Consider the following 13,235-nt stretch of genomic DNA (forward strand, 5'->3'; position numbering starts at 1 on the left):
AAGACGCCCCGGGACGCGTTCACGGCACGATGAGGGCTGCTGCTCCATTCGGATGTGTTTGGCCGTGAGTTGTTTTGTAGTTTGTGTTGGCTGCGTGCAAGTCTGTGGGTCTCTGTGCGAGTCTCTGTGTGAGTCTATGGGGTCTCTGTGTGAGTCTCTGTGTGAGTCTATGGGGTCTCTGTGTGAGTTTATGCGTGAGTCTATGGGTCTCTGCGTAAGTATGTCTGTCTCTGCGTGAGTCTGTGCGAGTATGTGGTTCTCTGTGTGAATCAGGGTCTCTGTGGGAGTCTCTGTGTGAGTCTATGGGGTCTCTGTGTGAGTCTCTGTGTGAGTCTATGGGGTCTCTGTGTGAGTTTATGCGTGAGTCTATGGGTCTCTGCGTAAGTATGTCTGTCTCTGCGTGAGTCTGTGCGAGTATGTGGTTCTCTGTGTGAATCAGGGTCTCTGTGGGAGTCTCTGTGTGAGTCTGTGGGTCTCCGTGTAAGTCTCCGTGTAAGTTTCTGTGTGAGTCTATGTGCGAGTATGTGTCTGTGTTAGTCTCTGTGCGAGTATGTAGATCTGTGATTCTACGTATCTGTGAGTTTGGGTCTAATTGGGTCTATGTGTGAGTGGGTTTCTGTGAGTTTCTGGCTCTGCGAGTGTGTTAGTGTTATGGGTCTCTCTGTAAGTGTGTGGGTCTATGTGTGGGTCTGTGGGTCTCTGTGTGAGTCGATGGCTCTCCGTGTGAGTCTGTGGCTCTCTGTGTGAGTCGATGGCTCTCTGTCTGAGTCTGTGGCTCTCCGTGTGAGTCTGGCTCTCCGTGTGAGTCTGTGGCTCTCTGTGTGAGTCTATTGGTCCTCGTGTGAGTCTGGCTCTCTGTGTGTCTGTGGCTCTCTGTGTGAGTCGATTGCTCTCCGTGTGAGTCTGGCTCTCTGTGTGTCTGTTGCTCTCTGTGTGAGTCGATGGCTCTCTGTGAGTCTATGGGTCTCCGTGTGAGTCTGTGGCTCTCCGTGTGAGTCGATGGCTCTCTGTGCGAGTCTGTCTCTCTGTGCGAGTCTATGGGTCTCTGTGCGAGTCTGTGGCTCTCTGTGTGAGTCTGTGTCTCTGTGTGAGTCTGTGTCTCTCCGTGCGAGTCTGTGTCTCTCTGTGCGAGTCTGTGGCTCTCTGTGCGAGTCTGTGGCTCTCCGTGCGAGTCTGTGGCTCTCCGTGCGAGTCTGTGTCTCTCCGTGCGAGTCTGTGTCTCTCTCTGCGAGTCTGTGGCTCCCCGTGCGAGTCTGTGTCTCTCCGTGCGAGTCTGTGTCTCTCCGTGCGAGTCTGTGGCTCTCCGTGCGAGTCTGTGGCTCTCCGTGCGAGTCTGTGGCTCTCCGTGCGAGTCTGTGTCTCTCCGTGCGAGTCTGTGGCTCCCCGTGCGAGTCTGTGTCTCTCCGTGCGAGTCTGTGGCTCTCCGTGCGAGTCTGTGGCTCTCCGTGCGAGTCTGTGGCTCTCCGTGCGAGTCTGTGGCTCTCCGTGCGAGTCTGTGGCTCTCCGTGCGAGTCTGTGGCTCCCCGTGCGAGTCTGTGGCTCCCCGTGCGAGTCTGTGGCTCCCCGTGCGAGTCTGTGGCTCCCCGTGCGAGTCTGTGGCTCCCCGTGCGAGTCTGTGGCTCCCCGTGCGAGTCTGTGGCTCCCCGTGCGAGTCTGTGGCTCTCCGTGCGAGTCTGTCTCTCCGTGCGAGTCTGTGGCTCTCCGTGCGAGTCTGTGGCTCTCCGTGCGAGTCTGTGGCTCCCCGTGCGAGTCTGTGTCTCCCCGTGCGAGTCTGTGTCTCCCCGTGCGAGTCTGTGGCTCTCCGTGCGAGTCTGTGGCTCTCCGTGCGAGTCTGTGGCTCTCCGTGCGAGTCTGTGGCTCTCCGTGCGAGTCTGTGGCTCTCCGTGCGAGTCCGTGGCTCTCCGTGCGAGTCTGTGGCTTTCCGTGCGAGTCGAGTCTGTGGCTCTCTGTGTGAGTGGCTGAGGGACCAGGAGGTGTAAAGCCGTGAGACCTCGAGGGGGAGGTGGAGGGGGAGGTGGAGGGACAGCGGGTGGGGGGGGGAGGTTCAGCAGGAGCCGGGAGGATGATTGGTGGATTCCAAAGTCCACACGAAGTCTTCACTCAGACCCGGAGAGGAGAGCTGCATAGCAGAGCAAGGTAACTCATATCATCATCTTCATCATCATCATCGTCGTCGTCACCACGAAGATGGGACATCTGTGAAAAGTAACTTGATAGTTCTTCGGATTCTGAAGATGGGCATTGCGTGGACACGCACAATCATCACCATCGCCAAACAACATCATCATCATCGTCAGTCATTTATTTTCATCACCACGAACATCATCACCATCATCATTCATTAGGGTGTATGTGCACACGTGTGTGTGCGTATGGGGAGCGGTAGTGTAGCGATTAGCGCGCTGCGCTGTGAACCTGGCGACCCGGGTTCGATTCCCGCTCACGGCTAACACCAGTGACGATGATCTGAACTGGGCCTCCCCTAGGTCGACTCAGCCTTAAATGAGTACCTGGTGCGGTGTGTGAACATCGCCACTGGGGAGACAAAGGCGGTCGGGCGTGGTGCTGGCCACCCACCCCCTCGTGTACCGTTTCGGCCTTCATAGGTGCTCGCTAACAGCACTTGCCCCTACAGTCTGTTAAGGCTATACGGGGGATTTTTGTCTTTGTCTATCTTTGTGTGTGCGTATTAACCCGGTGGTCCGAGTTCGATTCCCGCTCACGGCGATTTTCTGAACCAGCCCTGGTCCTCCCGTAGATCGACTCGGCCTCAAACGAGTCCACGGCGCGGTGTGTAAAATGTAAACTCAACTTTATTCTCACCAGCAAATGCCCCTTGAGCGATAGAGCTCATTTTTTTCCACAAGCTCCCCGAAGTGGCTGATCACGCGGACATGCACAGCAGCCGAAGAGTATAAACGCGTGATGTTGCGTCGAAACGTGGAGGGTAAAACCCGGGGACCCGGAGAAAAATCCACACGAACACGGGGAGAGAGAGACAGAGAGAGTGGGGGGGCACGCAAATCCGAAATAAACAGCGGGCGTCAGGGTCTGGATCGAACGCGCGACCTCCTGTATACCAGGCGAGGTAGTCAACATCTCGGCACCGTAGAGCCACGAGGGAGACAAAGGCGGCCGGGGGTGGTGCTGGCCACCGACCCCCTCGTGTGCCGTGCCGGCCTGCATAGGTGCTCGCTAACAGCACTTGCCCCCTACAGTCTCACAGGCTACACGGGGGATCTTTGTTTTTATATATGATGAAGTGGGGAGCGGTTGTGTAGTGGTTAGCACGCTGCGCCAAGAATCCGCTCGACTCAGCCTTCAATGAGAAATCTGGTTGCGTTGTGTAAAACAACATCAGCTTGAGGGAGACAAAGGCGGCCGGGCGTGGTGGCGTTGGCACCAGGAACCCCCTCTGTCGACCCAGCCTCAAATGACTACAGTACCTGGTGCGGTGTGTAAACATCACCAGTGGAGAGACAAAGGCGGCCGGGAGTAGCTCTAGCCTTAATAGGTGCTCGCTAACAACACTTGTCTCAAAAGTCTGTTAAGGTTATACAGGGAATGTTTTTCTTTATTTCAGTGAGTGAGTGAGTTGGTGGTGGTGGTGGTGAGTGAGTGAGTTGATTTTTGGCATTGGTCCGCCAATGTCAAAGAGCAGTCGTCGTTGGTACCGACAATTTGAGGAAGCAGCGCGCTGTTTATGTAAGGGGAAGAGCACGGTGCGACCACGCACCTCGGAGGAAAACGTGAATTCAACTATCGTCTCGATGTTGTCCGTACAGCAGGGTGGAGGGAACATAGAGCATTTATAAAATGGTTAGTTCAACTTGATAACTCTATTAAACCGTTTGTAACTTTTTGTGTGATTGTAACATGTTGCCATCGTGACATATACTGCTTTGAAATTGGGTCCATGTGTTTGAACACTGTAGAAGAAAATGAAAGTGTCCAGAAACATCACCATAGGCCAGAAAATAAACACACAACGGGACGTACGGCTCATTCGATGCGGTATATGTGTCTATTGCTGATGCTGATGCTTCTACCGTTTCTGATGATGCTGCTGATGCTTTGACTCGTGTTGCTGATTATGCTTCTACTACTTTTGCTGATGGCAATGCTGCTGATGCTTTCGACTGCTGCTTTTTCAAATACTACTGTTGCTGCTTCTTACTGCTGTTGCTGATGATGCTTCTTACTGCTGTTGCTGATGATGCTTCTACTACTGCTGTTGCTGATGCTTCTACTGCTGCTGTTGTTTCCCAGGAAGAGCCACGACCCCCAAGATGGAGATGGATGGTAAACTCCAACCACGGCAGCGACGCCGCCGGCCCTTGAAAAGGCTTATCGTCCTGGGCGCCGCCCTCATCCTGGGCCTGTCCTTGGCCCTGGGCCTGGGCCTTGGCCTGGGCCTCAAGGGCTCGGAGTGCGACGAGAAGGGGGACAGCACCAAACCTCCCCCTCCTCCTCCTGGCGGCAGCACCAGTGAGTTAGCAGCAGCAGCAGCATCATTATCATTATCAGCAGAAGTAGCAGCAGCATTATCCTTAGCAGCAGCATCATTATCATTATCAGCAAAAGTAGCAGCATCATCAACATTAGCAACAGCATCATTATCATCATTATCAGCAGAAGTAGCAGCAGCATCAACATTAGCAGCAGCATCATTATCATTATCAGCAGAAGTAGCAGCAGCAGCATCATTATCAGCAGAAGTAGCATCATCATCCCCACCATGATCAGCAGTATCAGCAGCATCATCGTCATCAGCAGAAGTAGTATCATCATTCTCAGCATGATCAGCAGTAAAATCATAATCGTTATCATCATCACCATCATCACCATCATGGTTTCATCATCTTCAGCATGATCAAAAGCAGCATCATTATCAGCAGAAGTAGTAGCAGTATCATTCTCAGCATGAGCAGCAGCAGCAGCATCAGCAGCAGCATCATCAGCAGGAGCATCATTATTATAATAAGCAGAAATACTGTATCATCATCAGCATTAGCAGCATCATAGTTATCCTCATCATCAGCAAGATCATCAATAGTTGATTGATCATTACATTGCTGCCACTGTCCTGTTGACTATTTTCAAGGTAGTAATGGATATCTTCATCGTTATCATCATCAATGGCAATGCTTTAATCATCAGCCGTTGAACAAAGGCGGTGGTCGCCACATCGCACGGCGCTTTCAGATGCGCTTTTGCGGCCGTCTGGAACGTTCTTCCCTCCGATATGAGGAAGCCACTGGGGCTATGCACTTTCAAATAATTGAATTGAATACTATTTTATTTAGAACTGCTTTTTGTGGTGAGTTTGTTGTCCCGTACCTCCGATTAGCACCGTTGGCTACATGAATGCCGAGACAAAGATCCCCCCTATAGCCTGAGCAGACTGTTGAGGCAAGTGCTGTAAGCGAACACCTAGTAAGGCCGGCAACGGCACACGAGGGGGTGGGTGACGCGCCCAGTCGCCTTTGTCTCCCCAGTGGCGATGTTTAAACACCGCACCAGCTATTTGAGGCTGAGCCGACCTAGGCGAGGACCAGGACTGGTCTAGAGAATCGTCACTGGTGTCGGCCGTGAGCGGAAATCAACCTCGGCTCGTGGGGCACGTAGCGCAGCGTGCTAACCGCTGCGCCACCGCTCCTCAGTAACACACAAACACACGTGTACACTCACCGAGACACACCCAGACACCAAGACCCCTGAGGCCTTGAACCATGAACCCAGCATCTCTCAGTGTCTCCGCCACGGCCATGATGAAACCTACCGAGTCGCCGCGTGACTGGACGGGTTACTCTGTAACGGGCCGAGCGAGTGACCTTTACACGGCCACTCACCACCTGGTCAATTTTCAATGAAACCGGTCCTTGGCTCTCTACAGCGTCCACCTCGTAACTCGCCGCAAAGGGGATAGGGGCCGTCCATAAATGACGTCACGCACCTGGGGGGGGGGGGGTCAGACATTTGTGACGATGTGTGACGAGGGGGGAGGGTGTTTGAGAAATGTGACATCACATCAAAATGCGCAACTTTAAATAAATATAGACAACACGTTCTACTTAATTAAATAGACTTTGTAATAAATGTTTTCTCCTACAACATCAGAGTGCAGCGTCACATTAAATACGCACTACAATGACAATAGTTTAAAGCGATTTGAAGCATGTTTTTTTTTGGGGGGGGGGGGGGCAGAGCTTTGTGACGTCATATTTGAAGGGGGGTCTGACTTTTTGTGACACTGTGTGACGAAGGGGGGGGGGGGGGTGAAAAATCGTCTAAAATCGCGTGACGTCATTTATGGACGGCCCCTTATACGTTCCGGAGATGCTCGTCAATTTGTATATTTCGCGGATTATGATATTGGCCCACGAATAACCAATTTTTTTTGAACGAATGACCTGACATGAATACGTTAATAATCTATGAAACATATTTAAATGATCCCATCGCTTTGTGCCATGTATGTTGAACTTCGTTTGCACCGTACGTAGCTAACCATGCTAATTTCATCGCTTTATCTGATCAATTTATCTCCATCACTTTTATCTCTCGGCACATTCGCGTCGAGTGCCAGATGCGATTCGCGGATAGCAAGTTCGTGAACGCGGAGGGGACACCGTGGGCATCTGACAGTTCACCAGCAACGGTTCAAGTGAGCCGGACTGCTGATGAGAAAATAAATGTCAAAACTGGTCCTCGGCTATAAACGCCTGGCATTTCACCAGCATTGGCTCAAGCCAGCCTGTTTCATGATGAGACACTGCATGTTGGAACCGCTCCCGAGTTTTGCCGCGCGTGCTTGCAATATCATCATCACATGGCAGGTGCAATGCTCTCTCAACCTTGTCTAAACCACCACCTCGGCGGAGCTGAACATGCAGCAGTGACGCAGAGAGACACGCGTACACCGCCTTCGTCTTCATGAGGACTCGTCAGCGTGGCACAGCCGTCAACGCTCGAGACATTGGGTAGCGCCACTTGTTGTAGAGGTCAACGGTTCGAGTCCAGCGGCCACCCTGGTTAATACTGCGGTCGTGTGTTTGAATCGTAATGACACTTAGTCCTCACCTCACTCACAGTGGACGTTCAAGATCCTGTGACGTCCTGCGCAAGAGGAGGGCCATCGCGTGGCACCACGGTGGCTAGGGATGCTAACTACCTCGCCGGGTATGCGGGAGGTCGTGAGTTCGATCCCGACCTTGACGCTTGCTGCTGTATATTTGGAGTTTGCGTCTCTCTCTCATCATCACCACGGTGGCTAGGAGATGTTAACGACCTCGCCGGGTATGCGGGAGGTCGTGAGTTCGATCCCGACCTTGACGCCTGCTGCTGTATATTTGGAGTCTGCATGTCTCTCTCATCATCATCATCACGGTGGCTAGGAGATGTTAACTACCTCGTCTGGTATGCAGGAAGTCGTGGGTTCGATCCCGACCCTGACGCCTGCTGCTGTATATATGGAGCTCACATGGATTTATTTTCTCCGGCTCCTCCGGTTTTTCCCTCCACCTTCAGAAACATGCGGGCGTTGTTGCTGCCCCCCCCCGCCCGCCCCTCGTGTGCCGTGCCGGCCTTCAGAGATGCTAGTCGCGAGCAGAACTTGCCCCAAAAGTTTGCCAAGTCTTTACGAGGGGTCTTTGTCTTTGTGAGTGAGTGTTGTGGCCTGCTGTGTTTTCGTGGTTGCATTGCGTGCCGGCGTTGTGACCCCACCCCAGGTATGTGTTCGGTTTATATCCACAGCTCCAATAATGCACTATAAGACCTCCTAACAATGGGAACACAGCCTCATCGCACAGGACTTTGCTCTCTCACCGATAGCGCGTATCTAATCGCTCGCGGAAACAGGGGTTCGTTCGGTTGTTAGCAGTTTTTAATTTTTATTTTACCCGAGTCTCAGTTTTTGTCTGCAACGGGACCTGCAAGTGCTGTGTTGAGCTTGGGGATACGTGGCTAATGGAGAGGGTCGTTGCCTTTCAATGCTGAGCACTTCACCAGAATTCGTTGCTGATGAAATGTCGAAACCGTTGCCTGCCTATAAACACCAAGCAGTTTTAACAGCAGTGGCTCCAGCAATGCCTGACCCTGCTGACGCGACACTGGGTGTCACCATCATCATCCCTCCCTTCGGTGGCGCGAGTAGCGGATAAAACAGATGCAACTTCGTGGTTTCCCTATGGATAGATCCACCCCCCCGCCATAGGAATGTTGAATCTCCACCACTGGCTCTGCGGGGCTGTACACAGGCGATGAGCCGCCGGTGCCTCGACGCTCATTCGGGCCAGAGCGTCCAACTCCCGCTGAATCTGTGCGGGAGTCCGTCTGTCCGTCTACGCGCGGGTGCGATGGGGCAAGCGCTACTCCGTTTAAGCCATTTAACTATTAAACTAAATCTTGATTTGAAGCTTTTGTGACCGCAGGAATCCATAGGGGTGGGGGGAAAGGGGTGAAGGTGAGGGGGAAGAGTCCATAGTCTTTGGTTATTTCGGTAAAGTCACGTAGGTAGAAAATCAAATCAATCAGAATCAGCCTGAACCCTCCCTCTCTCGCCCCTAACCTCCCCCCCCACCCCAGCAGCCCCCCCGGTGCCCCCGACCGATCCCCCTGGATTTTGCCCCCCCCGATCCTCCGTTGGCGATGGTCCTTGGAACGACTTCCGTCTGCCCAGGGACACCGTGGCACAGCACTACGACGTGGACATAGAGGTGTGGCACCTCGCTGGGGGGACACGCGGGGGGGGGAACACACGGGGGGGGGGGCACGGGGGGGGACACGAGGGGCAACACATGGGGGGGGGGACACACGGGGGGGGCACACGGGGGAACACACCGGGGGACATGGGGGTACACGTCAAGCAATCTCAATCTCACCACACACCTCTGCACGTTCCATAACCTGCATGACTCTTCCCCCATCCGCCTCCACCCCTTTCCCCCCACCACCCACCCCCACCCCCACCACCTTTATCTCCCCTCCAACCCCCTACCACACTCCCACCAATCTCCCCACGACCCCCCCCCCCCGCAGGTGCCCGACCTGGCGGGCTCCACGTACAGCGGCGAGGTCCGCGTCCGCCTCGCGCTCGCGGCCGGCCGGCCCCCCGGCCCTTACCTGCTGGTGCACATCCGCGGCCAGACGCTCACCGCGCAGCCCCTCCTCGAGGAGGTCGTGGGGGGCGCCCGGGTGGCGGTGGCGGTGGCCGACTGCTTCAGCTGGCCGGGCAACGAGTACCTGGTGGTGGAGGCCGAGCGGCCGCTGGAGGGGGGGACGGGGCGCGACGTGGTGCTCACGCTGCGGTTCTCGGCACCGCTCGTCGGGACGCTCGTCGGCTTCTACAGCGTGGCCTACGTGGCCAACCGCACCACGCGGTGAGTGAGTGCTGCGGGGGGCGTGGGGGGGGGTAGTGAGCACTGCAGGGGGGGGGGTGTTGTGAGTGCTGGGGTGAGCTCTGGGGTAAGCCCAGTGAGCTTTGGGGTGAGCGCTGGGGTGAGTGTTCTGGTGAGCTCTGGGGGGTGGGGATGTGGTGAGCTCTGCGGAGTAAGCTTTGAGGTGAGCGCTGGGGTGAGCGTTATGGTGAGCTCTGGGGTGAACTCTGGGGTGAGCCCAGTGAGCTTTGGGGTGAGCACTGGGGTGAGTGTTGGTGGGTGAGTGGCGACGATGTCACCGTGGGGCCGTTGACAAATGCCACGTCGCGGAGGGAGCGACGGATCTGGGTCTCTCTCCCCCTCCGTTGCTTCGCACGCCGTGGTGGCTGGAGATGTTAACTCCCTCGCCAGGTATGTGAGAGGTCGCGGGTTCCATTGCGACTCTGATGCCTGCTGTACATTTGGAGTCTGTGTGTGTCTCTCTCTCTCCCCGTGGTGGTCGTGTGGATTTCTCTCCGGGTCCTCCGGTTTTTCCCCCTCCACATTTATTATCGACGTGCGTTCACTTGGCTGCGATTAATTTCCACGCGATAGCCACTTGGCCAAGCTATCATCATCTGTGGCCGGGTCGCTTCTGCAAAGGAGCTGCATAGATCAGTTGGGTCTTATCTGGTATGATAAAAAAATAGTAGTTCAGTAGCAGCAGTAGCAGCAGTAGCAGCAGTAGCAGCAGTAGCAGCACTAGCAGTAGCAGCAGTAGCAGCAGTAGCAGCAGTAGCAGCAGTAGCAGCAGTAGCAGCAGTAGCAGCAGTAGCAGCAGTAGCATACTCTCGCTCTGTGTCCAGTGTCCTGCCTCTTGCACATGCTCGTGGGGTCCATAATGGGCGAGTCGGAGACACGGAGCCTCTCCCCTCCCTCTCTCCCTCCTACCTCTCCCAGTTCTCTCTCATTTTTTTTACGATCAGAGGAAACAAGAAGATGCTCGGTGTAGTCGGCACTTTGCTTCATTCATCATTTTTTTTGTTTAGCTTTTTTTCAATACTTTGCTTTATGTGCCCCCCTTTTTAAATTAAAGATTTCACAAACGATTTCACTCTCTTCTCTCCCACTTCTTATACCCCTTCTCTCTCTCTCTCTACCCCCTCTCTCTACCCCCCCCCCTTCTTTCTCTACACCTTCTCTGCCTACTCTATGTCTATATTAGTAACAAAAATTCTGTTCTCTCTCCTCTCCTCCCTCGCCCCTCTCAGCTACATCGCGGCCACGGACCACGAACCGACGGACGCGCGCAAGTCCTTCCCGTGCCTGGACGAGCCCGACAGGAAGGCGACGTTCACGGTGACGCTCTCCTACCCCGCGGACTACTCGGCGCTCTCCAACATGCCACCAGAGGTACTCGCCCGCTCGCTTACTTACTCCCTCGTTCACTTGCTTGCTCTAACACTCACTCGCTCAACCATTCACTCACTCGCCCACTCGCTCACTCGCTCAACCGTTCACTCACTCGCCCACCCGCTCACTCACTCAACTGTTCACTCACTCGCCCGCTAGCTCACTCACTCGCCCATTCACTTGCTTGCTCACTCACTGACTCACTCGCTCAACGGTTCACTCACTCGCCCACTCGCCCGCTCGCTCACTCACTTGCCCGTTCACTTGCTTGCTCTAACACTCACTCGCTCAACCATTGACTCACTCGCCCGCTCGCTCACTCACTCCCTCGTTCACTTGCTTCCTCACACACTCACTCGCTCAACCGTTCACTCACTCGCCCACTCGCCCGCTCGCTCACTCACTCGCCCGTTCACTTGCTTGCTCTAACACTCACTTGCTCAACCATTGACTCACTTGCCCGCTCGCTCACTCACTCCCTCGTTCACTTGCTTCCTCACACACTCACTCGCTCAACCGTTCACTCACTCGCCCACTCACCCGCTCGCTTACTCACTCGCCCTTTCACTTGCTTGCTCTAACACTCACTCGCTCAACCATTGACTCACTCGCCCGCTCGCTCACTCACTCCCTCGTTCACTTGCTTCCTCACACACTCACTCGCTCAACCGTTCACTCACTCGCCCACTCACCCGCTCGCTTACTCACTCGCCCGTTCACTTGCTTGCTCTTACACTCACTCGCTCAACCATTGACTCACTCGCCCGCTCGCTCACTCACTCCCTCGTTCACTTGCTTCCTCACACACTCACTCGCTCAACCGTTCACTCACTCGCCCACTCACCCGCTCGCTTACTCACTCGCCCGTTCACTTGCTTGCTCTAACACTCACTCGCTCAACCATTGACTCACTCGCCCGCTCGCTCACTCACTCCCTCGTTCACTTGCTTCCTCACACACTCACTCAACCATTCACTCACTCGCCCACTCACTCGCCTGTTCACTTGCTCACACACTCACTTGCTCAACCATTCACTCACTCGCCCACTCACTCACTCGCCCACTCGCTCACTCACTCGCCCACTCGCTCACTCACTCGCCCATTCACTTGCTCATACACTTACTCGCTGAACCGTTCACTCACTCGCCCACTCGTTCACTCACTCGCCCATTCACTTGCTCACACACTCACTCGCTCAACCGTTCACTCACTCGCCCACGTGCTCACTCACTCACCCGTTCATTTGCTTGCTCACAAACTCACTCGCTCAACCGTTCACTCACTCGCCCACTCGCTCACTCACTCGCCCATTCACTTGCTCACACACTTACTCGCTGAACCGTTCACTCACTCGCCCACTCACTCGCCCATTCATTTGCTCACACACTCACTCGCTCAACCGTTCACTCACTCGCCCACGCGGTCACTCACTCACCCGTTCATTTGCTCACATACTCACTCGCTCAACCGTTCACTCACTTGCCCAGTCGCCCGATCGCTCACTCAATCGCCCGTTCAATCGCTCACACACTTACTCACTCGCTAACTCACTTGCTAACTCACTCACTCGCTAACCCACATGCTCACTCACACGCTTGTCCACTCACTCTCTCGCATACCTGGTCGCCCACTCGCCTTTCTGCTCATTCACTGCACGCACAGACAGACAGACCCAGGTGCCATGGGTTGACTGAGATGATCGGCAGATGCACCGACGGTGCTCACCACTTTGCCACTTGTTGTGAGCATCGCTCCTCCGCCTTCCGTCGCCTGAAATTGCACCTGGCCTAGCACTGACCAGTAGCGTCATTCACCACCATCCTCCTCCTCCAAAGAGGCCGACTTTTACACCTCTGGTACCGGTCATCGGCAAATCCACTCAGCTCCACATCTCCCTGTAGCGCATCAGTCCATCTCTTCTCTAGCCCACTAACCCATCCACTCACCCACCCACTTACTCAACGACTCACTCACTCACCCATGCACTCACCCATCCACTCAACCATGAGTCTATCTTTTCTCCAGCCCGTGCCGTGCCCGTTTAGCCCCCGCTGTCTCACCAAACGGAAGTTGCTTGGGAATGAGGTGGCTGGCAGAGTTTGGGATGGTGATGATGATGGTGGTGATTTAAGATGGCGATGATGGTGATAATGATTAAGATGGTGATTGATGGTGATGATGATTAAGATGGTGATGATTAAGATGGTGATGATTAAGATGGTGATGATTAAGATGGTGATGATGATGGTGACGATCTTGGTGATGGTGATGATGATTATGGTGATGATAGTGGTGATGATAGTAGTACTGGTGTTGATCATAATGATCGTGGTGATGATTGTGATAATGATGATGGTCATGATGGTGGTGATGATGATGGTGATGATAATGATGGTGATCATTGTGGTGATGATGGTGATGATGATGATGGTGATCATTGTGGTGATGATGATGGTGATGATGAT

General features: G+C 54.3%; 1 protein-coding gene across 1 annotated transcript in view; it reads left to right on the top strand.

Moving 5' to 3' along the window:
* Positions 1-2,053: 2,053 nt before the first annotated feature.
* The window catches only part of ENPEP (glutamyl aminopeptidase), a 28,863-nt gene continuing 17,681 nt past the window's right edge, over positions 2,054-13,235 (top strand). The window contains exons 1-5 of the mRNA XM_078869424.1: positions 2,054-2,136; positions 4,270-4,488; positions 8,587-8,717; positions 9,040-9,380; positions 10,628-10,769. Of these exons, the coding sequence (XP_078725550.1) occupies positions 4,290-4,488; positions 8,587-8,717; positions 9,040-9,380; positions 10,628-10,769 (813 nt within the window). The 5' untranslated portion in view covers positions 2,054-2,136; positions 4,270-4,289. The remainder of the gene's footprint in view (positions 2,137-4,269; positions 4,489-8,586; positions 8,718-9,039; positions 9,381-10,627; positions 10,770-13,235) is intronic.

This window comes from Lampetra fluviatilis, chromosome 27 (genome assembly GCF_964198595.1).
Source record: "Lampetra fluviatilis chromosome 27, kcLamFluv1.1, whole genome shotgun sequence".
In the NCBI taxonomy this organism is placed as follows: domain Eukaryota; kingdom Metazoa; phylum Chordata; class Hyperoartia; order Petromyzontiformes; family Petromyzontidae; genus Lampetra; species Lampetra fluviatilis.